This window comes from Thunnus albacares, chromosome 22 (assembly GCF_914725855.1).
Source record: "Thunnus albacares chromosome 22, fThuAlb1.1, whole genome shotgun sequence".
Lineage (NCBI taxonomy): Eukaryota > Metazoa > Chordata > Actinopteri > Scombriformes > Scombridae > Thunnus > Thunnus albacares.
Window position 1 is genome coordinate 15,773,705 of NC_058127.1, and position 22,587 is coordinate 15,796,291.

The window sequence follows — 22,587 nt, forward strand, 5'->3', positions numbered from 1 at the left end:
CATGTCCACTAAGTGACCCAGCAGTTAAATGAAAATGAGAGAAAAATAACTAAATTATCATTTTATTCATGAGCTCAGTATGATCTCTGGAAATTCAGGCATACTTAAAAAAAAAATCCCAACAAACTACAGAACTTGTTAGCTGTGGTATATTTTTAGGTCCAAATCTCATTGACTTAGCTGTCTTCTTTTGGGCTGTGAATGATCTAGTAGGCCTCAAGGTATGGTTTATGGTGTTGGGTATTATACATGTGACACTTCATTTACATATGGGTTTTCACATGGGAGCTCAGTAGACAATGATGTAACAGCGAGTGCATTGCACTGATGCTATAATCCTCACCGCAGCACAGTACCAACTTAATATGAATCAGCTTAAATTACTGTGCTGCACATTTAGAGCAGTTACCCCTTCATTTATGATAATGTCCCAATTACAAATACAAGAAAAATACAGGTGATGTACTATAAACAGTTATGATTTTGTCAACCAAGAACTTACAGTATTTTCCCTATAAGACTGGAAAAGTGTGACAATTTTTTAGCTATCAAATCATTTTGATTGATAGTGGGGTGTTCTGATAGCCAAACGGATTAAGAACATACCACAAAACCCATGGGGACCTCTCTCTCCCCCCTTTTTTCCTGTCTGCCTCTATACTGTCCTATCCAATAAAGGTGATAATGACAAAAATGTATCTTAATAAAAACATACCTAATATCTTTTACACAACAACTACTGTATACCAGCTTTTCAAAATATATAAGAGAGGGACAGCCATGATAGCCATTGAACAAATTAAATTCTGACTAGCCACAGGGTGTTGCCATAGCTGAAAGAGGATGCAATTTAAACTGTCAAATTGAATGTACCATTGGGCAAAATCTGACATGTCTTCAAAGCTGCAAAGCAACTCCACACACTGACATATATACACAGTTTATCATTACAAGAGCCTCTTTGCATCATGGGATGTCTTTGTGCAAGACCTGTACTACAGACATTTCTATTAAATCTACTGCCGCTGTCATGAAAAAAAGGCTAAATATTTCACTAAATATAGTAAGTGTTGTACATCGAAGACTCAGTGAAGCACTTAAACTAGCAGTTACAAAATATATTACATACAGTAGCTTAAGGCGCAATCTGTGATGCAAATGTAAAAACAAAAACAAAACTTTAGTTTTGAGATGTTAATTTACCTACCCGTACAAAATAAGGAGTAGAACCAAAGCAGGCAGGTTAGGTGGGGAAACGTAGGCTTTTTGTTGGAAGCAAAGGAAGATCACAATCACAATCAAGCATGGGATGATGTAGTTGCACTGTCAGAACAGAACGAGATATAAGAAGCTATCCACATCAAAAGTAGAGGCCAACCCATGATTATTAAATCGCTCTTCAGGGCGTTAGTGACTACATGAAAAGATTGTTTGCTTTTGACATTCTTTTTTTTTTCCCCAGACAAACTGAAAGGGACATGTAATTATGAAATCTGTAGATGACTTTTTAATTAGCACTCAAATATATTCCCCTTTAGTTCTCTAATTAATTCAGTGAATAACAGAACCATTGGAGGCTCTTCTGTTTGAGGCAAGTGGTCTCTCAATGACACATTGTACAAGTGTACAATGGTTTTATAACATTTTCAACTAAGAGATTTAATATTTATCTAATATTTGTTTCAATCCATTCAGTATCAAAGGTGGAGGCTGGAAAAGAATCTTTAAGCTGTAGTTTTTCATTTCTGTGCCCAAGAATAAATTTAACATAATCGATAATTGCATTATCATTCATTCAATTTTGGATTGCAAAGCTTAAACTTAAACGAATCCACAGATTTCTACTGGTAAATAATCAAAAACTGCAAATGTAGTAAAAAGAATATATAAAGATACAATGATACATGTTTATTTACAGTTCACATAAAACATTTACACTGAAATATTAAGGAGCTTTCAACCTGGACAGAGCATGTATGCTAATGCAGAGAGCCTCGGGCTAGAATCATTAGAGTGGCTCCTTAGGTACATTTGTCTTCCACTCAGACAGCATTTATCCACCATAATGATGAGCGCCCTGATGCCATTTCTTTACCAAAGGTACCTGATAAAATGTTTACTTCCATTATGCCTCAGGGAAACTGCCAGTAAGCCTGTTGAGCGTAACCAGTAGGGGCAGCCGGTGTCGATAATTACGCCTCAGCCAATAACAGTTGCTCAGGTGAAGCTTTCCCCAGAACTCAGTGGTGTCAAAGCTACATTATCAATTATAGTGGATGGATATTTTTTTACATCTAGCCTTAGGTGGAAAAAAAATCTTTGGGATAGTTTGGGGAGTATAGTAAAATGAGGCCTACGGCACTGAAACCTGGGTGAAATGAATCACATTATAGCATAAATCTTATAGTTTTACCTAGTTTTCACTAGTAAAGTGGCCAATGCCATGATCAATTAAGAGGTGATACAACAGCCTGATGAAGTTAATACTTACCATGTCCCAGACAAAATTAGCCAACCAGTAGACAGCTGGGTTTACTCCACTGACAAATTGCAGATGCTTGGCTTTGTTCACCCTCTCTTGGATGAGGAAGAGGACAAAGCTGGCAGGGATGAAGGACATGGCAAAGATAACGCAGATGGACACCACCACGTCAGTGGAGGTTGTGGCCCTGTGATTGAAGAGAGCACAGTAAACAGGAAGTTGACTGGAGAGCGATTAGTGTGTACCAGGACACTGAAGAAGAAACACTAAAATAGGAACGGAGATTAAACTTTGTCCAAAAGATATTTTTAAACTCTGTACAAAATATATTAAAATTGATGCTGACAATGTATTGATGTTCTGAAGACTCCCTTTTGATTTGAGAAGAACAGTGCCACATTTTCATTAGAACACAGGTAAATTGGCTAATTATCTTACTGTTAACCCTGGGTGCTAAAAACATAAGTATGCACCACAGGGGTAAAGTGATTTGGAACAGCTATTCTCATGAATTGGAATATGAGATATCTTTATCAAATATATTACTATAGCTTAATTGAACTCTAAATGAAATGGTATCATGCTTCCTATGACATTGATTAAAGTTTTGGTATGATATTCACTGAATTTAATTAAAAGAGAATACTGGCTCACTTGATTTTCCATTTCAGCAGGCACTAGTCATGGCTAAATACCACAGTATTCACATTTACTTCCTTTGCCAACATTCACAAGGCGAAAACTATTAACAATCACCACAATGACGTCAAACAGAATAAGAAAAGGTTAGACTTAACACTGTGCTGCCTGCAAAGTGTATGTGAGACTTTGTCACAGTCAAGAAATCTTGACTGAATAAAAGTGAAGAAATTCTAAGAAAACTAAACAGGTCTCTGGTTGGTTCTCTTGTACCAGGAAATTAGTCAAACGACACTGAAACAATGTTAAAGCTGCAATTGGCTTATTTCCTATAATGTAATAAATGCATTACATTTATTACTTTGCATATGATAAGATGCAGTTCAACAAATTTTGTTTGCACCTGCAGAAATAATATATGCAACTAATGTTTCAGGTGTTGCTTGTTAGTATTGATGATTTAATTAGACAAGCATTGTATACAATCATGGAAAAAGCTCACAAGGATGGTTGTATATAATGGTGCATAATAAAACAGCTTTTAAGGATCATTAGCCTTCTGAAATCATGATTGGCCATTATGTTGGGTTCACCTTCAATTGGTCTCTTGGCAACCCAGTCAACAAGTAAAGAGAATAGAGGACCACAGTTAAAAATATTGACTAGACTTCTTATATGTAACAGTCTTTCTTTCATGTTAGAAACAAATTGGTCCTTTCTCCTCCAAGATACTGACCTTTAATTCATTGTCATCTGTCTTCATTTATACCATCCTAGCTTTGAAAGTGTCCTTCGCTGTGTCTGCTCAATTAGCATTGGATAAAACTGTGGCGTATTTTTTAACCCCCACCGTCATTCTCACCCTCGGCCTGCGATAATCTCTCACAAGACGTCCCGCTGAGTAATTAGCATATTAAATAAGTTACCCTGTGTGGCTACATGGCAGTATTTATCATCGCCAACCAGACGCAATTAGAACACATAAATGTGAAATAATTTACAGCAGTGGGCGCCAACCTACATTTCAACAGGTTTCAAGGGCTGTGTGCTCTGGTTGGGTTGGGAGATAATGTAGGGCACAAAGCTGTGAATGATCTAACCCTGAATGCTTGAAGCTGGGTAATTGCTGTGAAGAAGAGGACAAGCAATCTGCTAATTAACTAATAATGGAACAGCAATAAAGATGAGCAGTGGGAGTATAGCTTTACAGTGCGTATTGCTTTCCTTTAGGTTTTGTTAATGACAAGGGCTGCAGAGCACAGCCTTACATGTTAAAGTGTAGAGGTTTTGAAAGCATGAGATAATTATTAACTATTAGGCTTCAGGCACAACATTCGGGCCAGTATTTATATTATGCAGAAATATGTAGATTTTGTCAGGAAGCATTTTCGACTTTGCTACAAAAATGAATGTGTTAGCTCAACCACATGTGATTATTTAAATGGCACATTTTTGCAGATAGTGTGTGTGGCGTAGATCAGAAACAATATTAATTTGCAGATTACAATTAATTTATACATCAAATTCAACAGGCTGGTAAGAACAGAAGTCTTTGACAGTTGCCAAAATGATATTCCTCAGCAATTAAGAAGCGATACAGATATCTCCATTTCGAAATGGTGCCAAAGTCTGACATTTCTGATGATGACAGTGGAAATTGGAAAGCCCTATTTTCCTGCTAATGCAGATGAACGAAAGCACATAGACATTGTGCAAGTAAAGTGCTAATTTAAATGGATGTAAGCATCAACTGTTTTCCACCTGCATTCACAATTTTGTAGCTCATGCCACACTTGAAACTGGTAGCGCACTAGAGGGGTGTGTCAATTTGAATCTGACAGTGATTTCTGGTCGCTCAACATGGCACAATTTGCTTTTACCCATTCTTGTCTGCAATCTGCACACTTATTCAACAATGGAGGTGGGTCCAAGCTAATCTGGAAAACGTAGTTTATAAATTGTAGCTGTGACACTCCTCACAGAGAGGTAAAAGGAACAGATGCTCATCCTGAATCTACGGTAGGCAGCCCACTGTAATTTACTCTTTACGCTGGTGCAGTCTCTCTCTCTAACTCAAGGCACCTGATCACTACATAAATACCAAACTACAGGTTTTGCTGGCACGGTGGCGGAGCATGTAATATAACTGCTCATATGTTGTGATTGGTAGCAGCCATTGAATTAACTGTATAATGTCAGGGTTATGGTACTGTTGAGGTCTCTGAACAGCCAAAATGCAAAATATCAACAATAGATTATGTTGAGCTCAAAATCACTGTTCATAATCACAAAACAAAACTGTACACAGTGCACAGAGAGCAGTTAGAGCCATACGGTATGAGCCAGTATGTTGTGATTTAGAACGTCATTAATCTCTGACTCTCATAGGGAGCTGCTCTCTAGCGAGCCCTGGGAGAAGGCATGAGAGAAAAAATGTATATCCTTGTAAGGGGCTCCCATGAGTCTCCAAATCTGTGAATACTCAAACAAATCCCTCATCTATCTATCTATTTATCTATCTATCTACCTGTCTATCTGTCTTACACTGTTCATTGTATTGTCGCATCTGTTCTCTCTTTGTCTATGCTGTCTCCGTTTTTCTTTCTCCCACTCCATTGCTCTGTAACTCTCACTCTGCCTTATCTCTCTCAGTTCCCCAGTCCATCAGTCTCTTATTCTTTATTTGGATCCCTATTAGCTGCCACTAGGGTAGCAGCTACTTCCTGGGGTCTGCACACAACAAAACAACATATATAATAGGAAATACAACACATATAACAAGTCTCAATAAAAAACATGTTCAAGACGAGTAAAAATCAAGTGGAAAAACTAAACTATGTGACTATGTTGATCTCTCACATAATTTATCTGAGTACAGACAATTTGTTTGTTTACTATAATAGATATTCCTAAAGCAACCCATTAGATTGCATGCCAACCTCTCCTCTACTCTGAGCCATGAGAGACTAGACTGGCATGCATTCTGTCTGTACTCTGCCTCACACCTAACGGACAGGGCAGCACGAGCCTTGCAGCTTTATTCTGAGCTAATTGGAGCTTAGACAGATCTTTTTTGGCTGCGCCCGACCAGACTGCTGAGCAGTAGTCAAGGTGAGATAAAACTAGTGCCTGTGTCACTAGCACTCTAGAGGCAGGGGTAAGAAAAGAGGAACATATTCTGATGCATGATATTCCTCTACCCATTTTTTTTAAACAATATTTTCAATATGGTTCTCCCATGATAGCTGCCCATCGAGTGTGACACCAAGCAAATTTGCCTCTTGAACCTGTTCAATATCGGAGCCTGTGAGTGATAGGCATGGCTGATTATCATTATTAGTGGCGTGTTTGGCCCTGAACATCATACTTATATACATATTCAGTCAAACAACGGTTGCAGTTCAGATTGGAGTGTGTTCCTTAACTCTGTTCTGTTATTTGATGCAAAATATATAGTTGTATAATCTTCAAATAGAGTAGCACTGCACTTATCCAAAACATAAGGCATGTCATTGGTAAATATTGAAAAGAGTAGTGTCCTGAGGCAACTCCCCTGGGGTACGCTGCTAAACACTAAGGGGAGTAAAAGCTACCCTTAAAAACACAAATTGCATCCTATTGGATAAGTAGCTATTCATCCAATTGATTGCTGTTGGACTAAACCCATATGCAGTTAGTTTTGTTAATAATAACCTATGGCCCACAATATCAGATGCTGTGCTGAAGTCAAGTAAAATAACCATTTGTCGATCATCTCTGCCTGCACGTAGAGTGATCTGCCTTATAGGCATGCTAGAAATCAGAATTTGATTCATTAAGTGAAAAATAGTGTGGTATCTGTTCAAAAAGAACTTTTTCCATTAGCTTGCTTAACACTGGAAGAATACTAATGGGCCCGCTATTGGCAGCTGAGAAACTCTCCCGTTTGTTTTTTCGTTAGAGGTATAACCTTGGCAGATTTCCAAGCCTCGGGGAATAACCCCTCCTTCAGACTCAAGTTGAAAATGTGACATATTGGCAATGAAATTATATTCAAACAACTTTAAGTAACCATCCATCCAGATTATCCATACCAGCTGGTTTATCATTGTTTAGCCCAGCAAGTACTTTTTCCACCTTTCCAATTTCTATAGGGTGAAACTCAAAAACACACAAGGTCTCATTCACTAATATGTGCGTATAAATGTTCCTACTTTGCACTCAAAGTTACCGTCAGATTCATGACATGTGTGCACCAGCCAATTTTGTTCTTACCACTGTGTGTATGTTAGTGAATCAGAATCATTCTAAATTGACAGGCGTGTGCCCGCTATCAGTAATTAGCATGCTACCATGCCCCCGTTTCTCTATATAAGGAAAGCTCTGTTGGAGCGTGCAGCAGTGGAGAGACCTATCACTCACTGCAAAGAGGACTGTGATGGTAAAAATGTAGAAAACCTTTACTGCTAGTGAAATGCAAACAATGGTTTCAGAAGTAAAAGACAGAAAAGGCAGATTTGGCTGGTAACCATGTCATTGACACAACCGTTTAGAGTCCGGTTTTGAATCCTGTATACAGTCTGCATACCTGTTGCACCACTACCACACACTACATCCATGAAAGTAAATGTGAGAAAAAAAGCCTTACATGTTTTTTTTTTCTGAAATAATTGCAGCATACACTGCAAAAACAATAGAGCTTTTTTTTTTTTTTAAACTGTGCTTAGATCCTCAGTAAACTGTACACTGTCTTTATCCACATTTTTCAAATGTAAAGTTGTACGTACAGTATGTTGCTAGCACTCCAGCTTGCTAATATTCACTAAATAACATTGTATTTCTCAATTATATGCAATCTTTGCCCTGTTTTTCTCAACCTGGAACACTACAAAGCACAAAGGACGTAATTATGACGAACAGCAAGACATTTTTAACTTGCATCTTTGCTCCACATAGTTGGAACAAGGCAGCATTTCAATCCACACTCACTTCCGCCATGCTGTCTGAACCAAATCTACCTTTTAACCCATTTATTGGTCCAACTGATAACTCACATGGCCACATAGGAGAGCTGCTGCTTGGTGAGGTTGAGGGGGTGATTGGAAACGGAGATGCCATACTGGCGGGGATCCTGTCCTGCTGGCAGATTTCCCCTCAGGATGGCGTTGTTGGCCACACTGAGGAAGGACACCATGCCGTGCCATGCCCGGTTGTAGAACCACACCTGCAGAGGTAGAGACAACCATTAGCACTGAGAACAGCATGTAGAGGCTTTGCAGTTGCTTCAGATGTCTCCTAGCAACTACATCTGGCACCACCATGGAGGATTAATTTGGATGTGGACAAACGAGAAAAAAAGATTTAACCGGCAGTTTCTGAGGAGAGAGATGTTTCAAAAAGATACAAGTTATGTGTGTGCGGACCAGTTGGGAGTGAAATTGTCTTATTCTGAGGTGGATTTCTTTTCAAAGCACTGCTGAGTGGCAATTTGTGTCATTCCAGTAAACAGGAAATGTTTGTGTTTTTTTATTTTGGCTTTACTAGATCGCTAACTAGCCAGAAATGTAGCAAAGAAAGGTACAAAAAATAATAATTACCAATAACAACACAGAATCTGTCTGCTAGTTAGGTTGTGACAGCTGAGTAGATGATGAGTTGTTAAGAGCTGTGTACCACCTATATGGCCACCATAAAGCATGTCACTTCACTTACAAGCACTCCATTTCTCCACAACTTAAGAAATGGAGAAAGCATTTCCAGCAACAATGAGTCGCTTTTATGTGCAGTAACACTGAAGTCTTTTATGCACCACACAGCAGGATGTGCATAAGTGTGTCACCGTGGCCACTGTGCACAAGATATTTGCTATTCTGTTTTTGTGTGTGTACTGTGTTTTTATATCTTCATAAGTGTCTTATAATGGCTAGAAAACAGTAATTTCTAAAACAAAGAGATACACTAGATTTATGTTGACTTATTTCATAAAAGAATAAGCAATCTATAAGAATAAACAATAGAGCTGACAAACATTACTTTTTTATTCAATAGTAGATAGAGGCCTGCGCTGACTGTTAAATCCTGATGCGACGTAGCGTGCTAGTGGCAGAGACAGAGTAAAAACATTCTTGCACTTTCTTTTTTTTAATGTAAGTGATTCTCTAAGTCTGTGGCAGCTGGGGTGTAGAAGAAAAAGAATGGATGAAAGAGAGTGGGAGAGAGAGAGGACTCCCTGCTGATAGTGCAGCGCTAATTAAGAGTGGATGGTGTTTGAGTGTCAGCCTAACATAACACTGCATCACAGAGCAGGATATGGAGAAACTCGAGTACACACAGATGTGCACGCACGCACATACTGTACTCTTGTCTCTCTCTGCCTGTTTGCCGCTCTCTCTTTTTTTTTTCTCTGCTGCTCGCTGTATCTCAGACACACAGGTCGACTAAAATTGATATTATTTTTCTTATTAGGTTTCCATCATCCTTCAGTTTCTGAAAGGTGAAAGCTGCTAAAATATCATTTTTATGCATTGAAGATAATGGTAAAGAGCAAAAGTTTGTCTGCTAAATACACAAGGGTGGTACAGAGGGAGTGGAAAATACGTAGGTAGATATGATGGCAAGCCTTGTTCACATTTCCACTATTGAAACTACTTTGAGCATCACATTGTTTTGGAAAGGAGCAAAACTCTAGTCTTAGCATAAGATACTAACTTTATCTGGAACATTATATATTAAATCTCTGTCTTTGAGACAGCATCTCATTCATTATACAGCAAAATATGTGAAAATACATTATCTTATTTATTGTTGTTCAAGGAAACTCAAGGTTGGACTTGGACTGGAATTTAATACAAAAATGGCTTTTAATTATTGAGTTGCACTATTTTTCACATTTTCTGCAAAACCATCATGCTGTATCCTAACTTTGCATTTTATAGCTATTTATTCATAACCCAAGGTGCCATTGTTATCCCATCTGCTCCTAACTCCTAAAGTTTGATGCTACAGTGTTCTGAAAATTTAAGACTTAACAACATACAATTTAGCAAATTGCACAAGTAAGAAGGTGAGCAGGCTGGTTTTATGTGGGTTCACTCTTCACTGACTATCTATATCCTGTTTTTCTTCATTATCAGCATTCCTCACCAAAAATTCAAATGGCACCGGCCTAATTTCACCTTCGCAATCATTAAACCTTCATCTAATCGCATGTAATCTAAACGTAGAGTAAAGGGGGCACACGGCAATTAATATAATACCTTTACGTTGTTCCTGGTTCCCAGTTTCTTCAGCAGAGTCTCAGCATTCTGGAGGATCTGATCAGTCACATTATCCTAATGACGACGAGGAAAACAAGAAAAAAAAAAAAAAAAAACACAGTTGGAGACTTAATTGGCTACACTTGGAAAACCACTACTGCTCTTTGAAATGCAAAACATGAGGCTGAGGGAGACAAGAATTGAGACTTCTGGAGAACATTTGGGTTTGCTGAACCACTCATTTCCCACAGACTAAGGAAAAATGTGTCCCCTGTTATTTTGGCTACTCCGAAGTTGTTCCTCTTTTGACATTTCTGTTTTATTTAATATGTTGAAATAATTAAAATCATGAGAGGAGGGAAAGAACATGAAACAAAGATTCACAAGTAACATAGAAATTGTCTAATTACCTAATTTACAGATCCGGTTTTAAGCAGTATCACTGGATTCTCCGATTGCTCATATACGGATGAAATAACAGCAAAAGAAGTGTTTTCCAGAGTCTGCTCAGTTTCATGGGGAGTTGAGGAAATGAAAATGGTGTAGAGAGGGTAGACTGGACAGGTTGCATTAAAAATCTGCTCTAACTCCACTCATGTTTCATGTGAAATGAGCCTTGGGATGAGGGCTTGAGATGACAGGCATGCGATTTCCAAAGTGTCACGTTGATACCATGCTGTTCAAACCAGCCATAAGAGCACTGAGCACATTACATGTGTGATATAAATGCAAATGGACCTCCTGTTGGCCCCTGCCTTCATCATAGGGCTATAGCAGAGGAGAGGAGGGAAAAGGGGGGAGAGTGGATGTGGCGTGGAGTAGAGGAGAGGTCGGCGGAGAAAAAGTGTGGGTGACAAGTGGGGAGAAAGGTGGGGGGGTGGGGAAAAATAAGAGAAGAAAAATCAAGAAAGACATCCCAAGAATGCGAGTGTGCTCAGGTGCACGTGCTCATCTGCGCCGCTGAAAGAGAAATAGATACCAAAGACATTTTCAGCCCCAAGACAGTTACCTTAGGACAAGGGATTACACAGATCATAGGTCTGTTCTTACTTTTTCATCCCACAATCTTTTACTCAGCCACATCCTCAGAAATTTGGAAACATTTCAAGAGCGTATTCAGAGCATTTATTTGTTTTTGCCCTTCTATAGATCCCCTCTGCTCCTTTGGCATACCAAAATGTTTACACATCATTTCAGGAACACAGCATGAAGGCTTCATCTCTTTCTATATCACTGTGTGAAAGAGGAGGAGAAAAAAAAAAAAAAAAAAAAAAAAAAACCCCCCCAACTACACAGATAGGAGTATTTGTGTTAAATAACATCCCCTCTGTTCCAAGTCATTACCTATTCATACACCTGGCAGAGAACAACACTCCTACTCTTGTCTGTAATGCTTCCTCCTGCAAAAGTGAGAGAATGTTTACCGTATTTGTGTTTTACTTAATTTCAGTTTGTATCATGCCAAGCAGCGTCGGGCAGCACCGACAGGCGGCCTTCTTGAGGATTAGTAGTGGCTAGAAAGAGATGAGAAGGGGGCCAACAGCTGCCTGGGTCTAATCCTTGACAAACTCCTCCCCACTCAAGGACAATGACAAGGCTGGTTTCACCAGCGGACCTGCCAGTGCCATGGCTAACGACACAGCAATAAAGCCACTCGAGTGTGTGGTGACTTCTTTTGGCTAGTATTCCAAAGTGGCCTGCACAGTTCAGTAATCAAATGGTCTGTGTGATAGTGTGGTCATACGGTCTGTGTGACAGTGTGTTAATATGTGTCTGCATGTGTGTGTGCGTGTGTGAGTGTACTGAGATCTTGCCGGGAAGGAGCTCATGGGTTGTTAAATTTGAGGCTTATTTCTCTGAAAATTTTAAATAATCTTATAAAACTGTTGTTTGAGGAGGTTACAAAAACTTTTATGGGAACAGCAGTAACATTTACACCATCTACATGAGAAAATGTGCCATTTGAAATACATTTTTTTTTGGCTTTATTATACAATTGCCAGCACAAGGGCTTTCTTATTCTCATCGTTCCCGTCACCTCTTTCAACACAGAACTCTTATTTCTACCTGCTAGACACAGGAACTGCAATTAAACTGAAATTTCAAAGCCCACTTCCCAGTCTGCGCAGGTGGCTCAGAGTGCAAAAACATACTACTTCCCCCTTACCGATTCACATCACAATGCCTGCAGAGCAGCAGAGAGCCAGACATTTCCCAAGGACAGTGTAGCACTTTAATAACAAGGAATGCAGAGCTGGAACGGCTAATGCCCAGCCATTAGGGTTACATCATCGCTGCTGCATGAATTAAAGTCACATTAGCGTTGAGATCCGGGAGACAGAGAAGGGAGCCTGGGTAGGGATGAGACCGGAGACGCCTGAGGGCAAAGCAATGTGCTGATCTCAAAGTAGTTTGAACGTCCAAAATTTGAAATGTTAATGAGAGACTGTGTGTATGCAGGAGAGAGGCTGAGAGAGAGAGAGATGCAGGGAGGGGACCAGCAAGTTAGGATGGAGTTCAAGAAACAATGTGCTTGAGTAAGGGTGTATGAATGTGTATAGATGAAATGAAATGAGGGAGTTCAAGTAGATAAAGTTCAATAAATGTAAGAGTGAAACGGTTTGCAGGATTGTGTGTGTGTGTGTGTTCTTGAGCAGTGAAGACCCAGATTCCTGAATTTATTCAAAGCAATGCACAGACAATCATAGCCTGTTGCCATGGACACTCAACAAAATGGATTTGAAGAATCTAAACCTCCTCTCTCCTTTGCTTTCTTTCTCCTTTCTCAATTGTTCAAGAATTCAGTGGGGTCCAAAAGTGTACTCTCAAAAAAAAAAAAAAAAAACACATCACCTGTATCCAAGATACAAAGCTAGCTGAACAAAGAATGCCATGCTCCAATTAGGAGTAGTGCAGTCAAAAGACGAGAGGCAAACTGCAACCTTGACAGGAGAAAAGCAGTTTCTGATTCACTTTTTCAATCACGAACCTGCAAAAATGTATGTAGGTTGATAAATGTGCATCGACACAATTCAAGGCTTGTTTAAAGTACCAGGAAGTACGAGGACATCAATGTCACAATGCCACAAATATCTTACATTTGAAAAATTACTGTAGTATCTAGAGATGTCGACAGTTAACAGTTAATCTGTTAACAGCCGAGAATATATTTGACCGGTTACACATATCAGTCTATAGGTTAATTTGCATACACATTTCTCTAACGGCTAGACAATTACCTGTTCACAACATCAGATATTCTTTTTCAATACGGTGTCGGTCATTTGAAAGCAAAATTAACTGAAACTGACATCCCTGGTAGCATCACTGAAGGATTTCTTGGGATCTCTTCAACAGTGTTGGAAGAATGTGGAATTTCCAAGTTCAGAAAATGTGTAATATGTGAAAATCCATATTCTCGGTAGATAGTACCAAAACTTGTTCAGTTTTTCATGAATGACAAAACTCAAAACCGGTGGAGGATTTTTTTTTTTTTTTTTTTTTTTTAGGAATCATTGGACTATGTTTTCAAACAAGAGATTTGAGGATTAGCACTCTGGTGGTTTGAGGGAGGTGTTGCCCTTGGTTTATGCTGCAGATAAACAAATTCAAAGACTTCTGGGGTCTTGCAGATACCCCTGAGCTATTTTCTGAGTGTACTGCTTTTGACCTCTCGCTACGATATAGAACTTCTTCACTCTTGAGAGGAATTCAATTAATCATATGGTATCAACAGGTTTGACTCTGAGAATGCCGATATTTATTATATACCTGAAATGAAGTGAATAGGTCTTTTAGATCCCTGAATGCGGCTTCGATTGCTGCCTCGGTCAGGCGGACTTGGGAGTTGACTGCACCGACGGAGATCCCTCCATACCTAGAGAGTCGGAAAAAAAAAGCAGAAAGAGAGAAGTTCAAGTGGAGGTAAGAGCACATGAGTAATGCCGAGGATGCACACACCCACACATTTCTACACTCTGCATAGCTACACACACACAAAGACAGACAAGATACAGAGGCATACAGTAATAGCAGATATTAGAGTGAAAGTGAGAACGTGGACACGTACGATATATTCTGGAAACATGATTAGAACGCATTTACAGGGCTGAACAAACATATCAACCCTACTGCTTATAACAACAGTTTGCTCTAAATATTTTCATACAATAAAATGACAGGTTAACAGAAGCATATCAAAGAATAGCCCAGCGGGATTTGTCAAAGCATGACAAGTGTGTAACATGTAGAGATGGAAATGGCAGCGCAGTGTGTCCTTTTATTCATACCGCTATCAATGATCTTCTGAAAGTGGATGTACCAACAACACAACAGCAGCCCAGGTAGTAATTTGGCTCTTTTCGTGTCAAAAAAAAAAAAAAAAAAAAAAAAAAAAGAAGAGGGAAACAACTCACTAGCCTCTAAAATTGCTAGCAGACACATGAGTGCACTGTAGTGATATCCCGATTGAAAAACAAGAATTACAAACTATTTTTCCCCTTAAATGCTCCGGTGTATTCAAAAAACTCTTTTCTACTAACATTCATATGCACAACATTCATATTGACACACAATACCTTGTTTTTCCTGAGTGCTCAAAAGTCTTGACCAAGAAGTCCGTCATATTCCGTCCTGTTAGATTCAGTAGTGTGTCTGTTGTATTCTGAATCCTCTGTAAAATAAATAAATAAATAAATAAATAAATAAATAAATAAAGAGAGGAAAAGTCAAAAAAGTAAAATTTTAGCACTTAAAATACATACACACTATTGGTTTGTCAGTTGTTTATTTTGTTTTTTATGACTTTAGGGGTACCCTATGGAGTTTATGACCACTATTAGCGTTATGGAGCAATGTTCCTTTTGTCTCTATATTGGCAACTCTCAAAGGACACATCTGGCTTTGTAGCTCCTAAATGGATAGCTGCTAGTGATTTGCTATTCACTAACTTTGTTTTTCTACCTTTTGGTGCTGGGCAGGTAGTGTGCAGAAGTATATCAGGGCTTTTTTTGCTTTTATGAGGGCAGTGACAGTGAACAAAAGCAATGTAAATGTGGGCTGTAAAACCAAAACAATCTGCTGAAAGACACACTAAAATGCCATGGAGCTGAGGGGAAATGCAGTGGGGTGATAATTTTCTGTGGGTTTATCACTAAAAATGCAAGATTCATCTGAACATAAAGTGTTTTGGGGATACATGACTTTCATGCAAAAGAGGTGCAGTGCCTTTTCGTTTATTTATAGAAGAATATAAAACTTTAGCAAATAGCACTTAACTGTGCCTGTGTGTGGTACAGCATCGTGAACAGGAAGGCTGACCACTCCAGCTGGCACAACTGCTCACCCACCCATTAAAACTCATCCAGTTGGTGCAAAATCAACAAAACCTAAGAGCGGGAACATTTTGCAGGTGATATCTGTTCACAGCACCGAGGAACACATTCTCTCAACCCTTATCATAATAGTCAATTAAGCTTAGCTATGGGAAGCTTGGCTGAAATCTAGCCCCAAAGAGCGAAAGCTGTGTCTAATGTCAAAGGACCCTAATTAGATGCCCTTCTGTGGATAAATGGGTACATTCAAACATCCAATTAAGAGAGGGTGCAACACGCCGCCATGGACACACTCCACGATGTGTAGACTGATACTTCCCAGTATACACACACACACACACACACACACACACACACACACTCAGACCGACACCAAGCTGCTTTTGCTCTGCTTATTTAGAGAGGTAACACTATGCTAATTGGCAGAGTGATCCTTGATAAAATGCAATGGAGACCCCCAACTGCAACACAATTTACCAATTTCCCCCCCCTAGCTGCACTGGTTATCTACCCTTGTGTACAAACAGCTTGATGTGCAAGCTTTGGGTACAAACAGTGTGTTGCTTAATAAGTTACCCCTGTGTGTCAATTACCTTTGAATATACACCTTTTTTTTTTCAACAACGGATAAAAGAGTGGATGTTGAAGTATCAGCTGGGGAGAAGGACTGGACAAGGATTTTTTTTTAAATCCATTCCATTAATGGGTACAAATCCCCCTTGGAGATACATCGTTTTGTTTAGGTTTTACAGTTTATGGCAGTGCTGTTCCATGGGGGTATAGAAGTAGTAGTAAAGTGAAGAGGAGATGAGAGGAGGATGAATTTAAGTAAAACAAGGAGGAGAACAAAGAAAGATTAGAGGGGAGATTAAATAAGTAGTAAAAAAACAAATAGGAGAAGAAAGCAGGCAAGAAGTGGATAGGGGATGGAAACATAAGTTAAAAATCGAAGACAAGAGCTGAGAAGGAAAGAGAATAGGAGGAGGAGAACTCAAATCACAAGGCAAAGAACAAAGAGAAGGAGGAAGAAGGGGGAAGAAGAGGACCCATCTGGGTTATGAATCAGAGATAAGGAGGACGAACGGCACAGCAACCTTGGCTTATCTCTGAACAAACATGCTTCTCTTTCGAAAAGCCACAGGAACTCGGAAACAAACAAAACCGAAAATAAGAGCTTTTACACTCCGCTGTGTGTACAATGAGTTTATACCCAAGCATACAGTCAGTGTGGGTCTAATTATTTTGGCCTTGGTTCATATCCCCCATCAAAAAGGCTGAAATGGGAACATTACGTGATTGTGCAATACCTGAGCCTCTCTTTCCATGCATCTCTTGCTCATTACCTGGGAACAGCTTCAATGTGCTTGGCATTCTGTACATGAAATCAGTTCTCTACCACACAGTGGTAGCTTGATAGCTGAGGAAGCAAACAGGGGTGAGGGAAATGTAAACTAAGGAGTAATCAAATCTGTTGAATGAGCTGGCATTCTCAAGCACTGGAGAGATAAGAGACTGTGCTGTGTCCATATTAATCTTGGCACTGTTTATATTGTGCTGTACCTCTAAGGTAAAATTCAAATGTTATCTAGTGTGCACAAAGAAAAGCAATCTTGGGAAAGAAAAATCTTATAATTAACCACGTTCTTTTAAGCTCTGTGGTCACTTGAACTGACTTTGTCAGTTCTAGAGGTTTTGCTAGTGTTGATGAGGTTAATTGTGTTTACATACATAAATATGTGTCTGCATATGTGATATTGTTCCGAAATTCTTCCGCTACCAACACATTAGGCCGTGTTGAGTTGAAGTGACCGGTGGCCCATTGTGCGATTGTGCGTTTGTGTCACAATGTGTATATCAGGAGCTGCTCTTCAGTGCGGCACATTTCATTGTGTTGAGTGATTGTGTCCAATATGATCACATCACAATTACAGCCCTGAACCAAACAGTACCAATGGATGGATAATAGCTGGGGTAGTGTTTAAAGCACTCACTGGGTTACCACCATGCAGTTACCAACAACAACAAGAACCTGCTATTCTGTGCGAGATTGTGAGAGACTGAGTTAAACACATCCACACCTGATGACAGATTTTCATCCAGGCCCCTTCTGACCTGCTCTGTTTTGCCACAACAAATGGAAACCACAACCCCGGCCACCAGTTTCCTCACCTCACAACCTCTCTGCTTTTGTTTTCGAGCATCCCTTGCCTTCTGCTGAGATGGTGGCTCTGGACAGGTTGTTTCACACTAAAACGGATCTGTGGGTGTTGGAGTCAAAATGACAAACCAACGGGGTGTTGTGGGATAGGATGTGTTGGCCAGGTTGAGTATGGACCGGCAGGGTTTAAAGCTGATTCGCTTCCCCAACAGCTGTTATTGGAAAGAAAACCTCAGATGTAAGGTTTACAGATCCATTATGGTTCCATTGACTTGCATGAATAAATGATAGCAATAATATGTCAGTCCTCTTGACTTTATGTTCTGAATGTAAATAGCACCTTTATGCTGCATTTGTAAATCCATCACTTCATTTTCTTAAGATACGCCAAATACTGTTACTGAATGACTTACTTAGAGTTGAGGCAGTTTTATCCAAAGCCAACCAACTAAAGTAGATACTGGTGGTCGTATTTCCCATGCAGACCTCTCCCTTTTTTTCCATACAAATGGTAAGCCAATGTCTAACTTCAATAGCCTGATAGATGAGGCCAAGGAGAGTAATTTGCAAGCAAGCTGTAGTTAGGCCAGTCTCCAAATGATAAAGACATCAATCGTAATACGGTGAACGTGGCGGCTTTATCAATTCCTCTGCACGCATGACGGCCTATTCATCTATGAAGGTTAAATATCACCAGTGAACGAGAGTCAATACCTCAGAATTGATAATGGGCTTACTGTTGCCTGCCATTTCCATGGAAACAATGATTTCACTACCTCCTGGGGTGCTGTGTCCATGTTTTTTTCTCTCTTGTCTTTTCTTTAGTTTCTCAAGGGCATATTTGGAGGATGGGCAGGATAAAAGATAAAAAAGGAACTAGTGTGAAGCTGGTACACTTTGTAATGATTTATTCAACAAGGGAAGCATTCAGGTCAAAGGGAATACATCCTCACAACATGCTTGGCTTCTGTGGGTGGTCTCTGCCTTGGACTTGCATTCATTTATGGCCCCCTGCAAAGGACCACAGACTACAGGTAAGCAAGGCAGCAATAATGATAAGTGCATATGTTCCCATGTACATGGATGTGAGTGCACATGTGTGTTTAGCAGCATGTCATATTCATTTATACATATCTGTCATAATATTTATCCTACCTCAGCTTAAGCCACAATTTTCTCAGTCTACACAATGGTACTCTCTTCAGACTCCACATTTTATAGTTGAGCACGACAGTCAGACTATATAATACTATATATGATTCTATCGCATGACCTTATGCACTGCACTACATTTCAAACTGTAAACGGTGGGTTATGACCCTCTAGTGAATTCTAGGTAACAGCAGGGAGGCAAAAGGGCTTGGAGAATGAAGTGTGGAGGGTTATGGGCTAGAGTTAAGTACTTTCGTTCACCTGCAGCATCATTTATATAGAAACTGGACAAGGAGGCTCTAAGAAAAGGATGTTTTCACTAACATTGAAACTAAATCCCATGATCAACCATTTCATCTTAACATCCCACTGTAGCCTTTACAGTATCTTTCTACCGTATGACCTCATACTAGCACAGCAGGATACATCTTTCAAGATTTGACCAAAAAAAATGTTGCAGATGATGAAATAAAATGCTGCAAAGCTTGCTGGCTTACTGTGTTGTGAAAACTGTCCCATGCAGGATAAATAAAGAGTTGCATTATGCAAAAAAAAAAAAAGGTGATAAGCAGAGAAAAGGGACTGTTAACAGCATGTGTATTGCATATAAATGCTCTCCTCCCCTAAAATGTTTCTTATCCTAAAAGTGAAAGTTCCCTCAGCCACAGTGGGAAATGACTACAAATAATCTTGTTGCATGATCATAACTCATTGTCCTCAAGGTTGTTTCCATGCAAAAATGGGAGTCCATTTAACATACTTTTAAAGGATCTGGACTGTAACAAAATAGGATGTTTTAAATAAATGAGAAATGATGCAAGTGAATGCAACAAGATGTAGGCAAGAACTGGCCTTTTTAAATGGTCTTTTTACTGAGGCTAAGTACCAACCACTTACAGGATGGCATGATAAAGTAGAAATCCAGTAAAGTAGCAAAGTAGTAGCAATTCATAAAATAACAGAAAAAAAGATTCAGTCTGGAAACTACCTGAATAGAAAAAAAAGAGTAGGGGTGTTTTAAATGGATGAAGCAAGTGGTGAGGAGGAAAAGAGGATTTTTTTTTGGGAAAAAAAAAAAAAAAAAAAAAAGAGGTTTTGAGAGAAAGACCTTAATGGCAGCAGGGTACCAGAAAAGATACAAAAATACAAGTAGCACCTCAACAAATTGGAGACTCCTTGACAGTGCTGTCATAAGCTAGGACCTAACGTCAGGGAAACGAAAAGGTTACACAAAGGGCGCTTCTCTTGTTTGACTGTCTCAACAATCATCCACAACATGATACCTGGACAGTTGCTCCTTTTGGCCTTAGACGGCCTTGTCACAGGAGAGAGCACACGGCAAGCCTCACACAAGTTCAACGAGGCATTACAGATGTGTGGAGAGTGTGAAAAGGCACATTACATACTTTGGTATTGTATATAGGGGAAGTATAGGGGATGGGGAGGAAAGTAAAGGAGTGGCAGATGAGTCCAGCAGTTTCAAACTGTGTCATTTCATGTCCTGCTTGTTGGAAGTCATTGACTTTGCAGACTTTCTTTTTTTACTGGTGTCTCATTTGTCCTTCCGCGATGACATCTCCCCAGTGTCTCAAATATTGAAGGAGGAAATGCCACGGCACTTATGAAACAAAATCATTTCAGATATATCAGCATGTGACTGTGTGAGTATTTTCTTAACTGGGCCAGAATATTTCCCTTCAACACTCCCTCCTTTCCCTTTTGAACTGAGAATGAAAGAGGCTTTGCAAATTGAACTTACAATGACAGTTTGAACTTATATCATAGACATAAAAGAGCCGACACTTGTAAGGCATTTTCAACCAAAACACAGTTAAGCACAAGTTAAAAACTGCCTATTGCGTAATTAGATTCCCCTACAAAGTGCTCTTTTTTAATTATGTGGCACATTAATTAGATATAATGGTATTTTGATTCTAACTCTACAAATACCAATTTGCTCTAAGTAACTTATTTAAAACTATATTCACTCAAAAGGCTTTGGGCCACATTGCTGTATTTTAATTTAGATTATTATGTTGAATTAAAGTTATGGAAAGTTTCAGTGTTCTCAAATAATCTCGCCAGAAAGTCAAAACCACAAAGTTTCAATTTTGGTTCAGCATTTCATGTTTGTTATTATTTGGAAATTCACAGACCAAAGTCTTGCCCTTGTGAGGTTCAAACTATTTTTCACATTTGTCCCTACTTTCCTAGGTGAGGGTAAATGCACTGATCACTGGTTACTGTATAATTTAGTTTTAGCTCATGGGAGCGATGTTCTCACACAAGAGTAGGACAGACAGGCTGTGATCTGTAGCTACAAAAGAATGCAATTATATAAACAGGTAACTTGTGTTTTATCATATTATTATACAGTTAATTGTGAATCAGATGTATTAGGCAGTGGAATAATGTGAAGGTTAAGTGCAAGAGTTAGAAGTGTCTGTCTGCTCTTGAAATGCAATTTAGAGATAAATGTTCAATTTCATGAAAATACTATGTGTTGTCACTAAAGCAAGTTACTACCGAGAAGTCAAAGCATCTTCCAAATAAAGGGAAAAAAGGAATCTTACTTCAGCACAGGTTACAATTTGCACCTCTATCCCAGCCAAGTTGCTACACTACCAACATCTTTATGCCATCTTACAATGCTTGTCATATATAGTTTTTGCATTGCACTCAGTACTTGCTGTCGTGCAGCCACTTCAGCAATCCATTTAATTTTCCAAATCATTTTTGAGCCCTGATTGATCATTTCTGGAAACAACTCGTTTCATTATCATAAAAGACTTCTGCTTTGATTTGCAAATTGTTGCCAGTTAGCAGTTTGGAGCATGTCTGACATGCTATTCAACCTGCACCATGAGTGTGTATTACAACATTACAACATTACAACTGCTATGACAACTAAATTAACCTCAAAGTGTCAACTTATGAGTTAGCTTGCTTGCTGTTTTGCAGCCAAATCTCAGGTGTCAGACATCAGATCTCCCCCAATCCTTTCCTCCCTCCATCTGGGGTACACTACCACAAACAAATTCTCATTTGACTTCATAAAACTCCAAGAGGAGGAAAATATCCGCAGGAATGAGACATTCAAATTCAAATCTCTTAAAATGCAGGTGCATGTCATCTCTAATAAAATGACATTGGAGTGGAGGTGGCAGCCTCTCCGTCTATCCTCTCTCAAGCTTAAATTTCTCATTGGGAGACAGCAGTGCAAACCATTTAGCTCCAAATGAGACGCTACTTTCTCTCTGTATTGTGATTGGTTTAGTCAGCAGGTGGCAGCTGGCAGGCATGGATGCAGGGTCTGTAACTTGCCCATCGATCCCAGCCTGGATCAAGCCTCTTCAGGTCAGACCATCCAACATTCACCCTAGTGGCATTTGGCCATGTATATTGTTAAAGTAATGGCCTATAAAGGATTGGTATTGACTTCTGGAGGATGAGACGCGCAAACCTCCCTGGACTAGTGAGGTGAGCAGAAAATGTGAGGTCTGTGCTGGCACTGCATGTAACAAAATGTCCTAATGGTATGGTACAAGGTGAAAGGTTGACACACACCTGAAAGAGTGAAAGGACACA

General features: G+C 39.4%; 1 protein-coding gene across 6 annotated transcripts in view; it reads right to left on the minus strand.

Moving 5' to 3' along the window:
• LOC122974363 (phospholipid-transporting ATPase ABCA1-like) overlaps positions 1-22,587 on the minus strand; it is a 187,391-nt gene that overhangs the window by 49,426 nt on the left and 115,378 nt on the right. For all 6 annotated transcript variants that reach the window (XR_006400365.1, XM_044342335.1, XM_044342333.1 and 3 more), the window contains 6 exons: positions 14,934-15,028; positions 14,128-14,233; positions 10,357-10,431; positions 8,155-8,324; positions 2,492-2,669; positions 1,208-1,323 (listed from right to left, as the gene is read on the minus strand). Coding sequence is in view for 5 of the 6 variants with exons in the window: in XM_044342335.1 (XP_044198270.1) it covers positions 1,208-1,323; positions 2,492-2,669; positions 8,155-8,324; positions 10,357-10,431; positions 14,128-14,233; positions 14,934-15,028 (740 nt within the window). In the remaining variant the exon portion in view is untranslated. The remainder of the gene's footprint in view (positions 1-1,207; positions 1,324-2,491; positions 2,670-8,154; positions 8,325-10,356; positions 10,432-14,127; positions 14,234-14,933; positions 15,029-22,587) is intronic.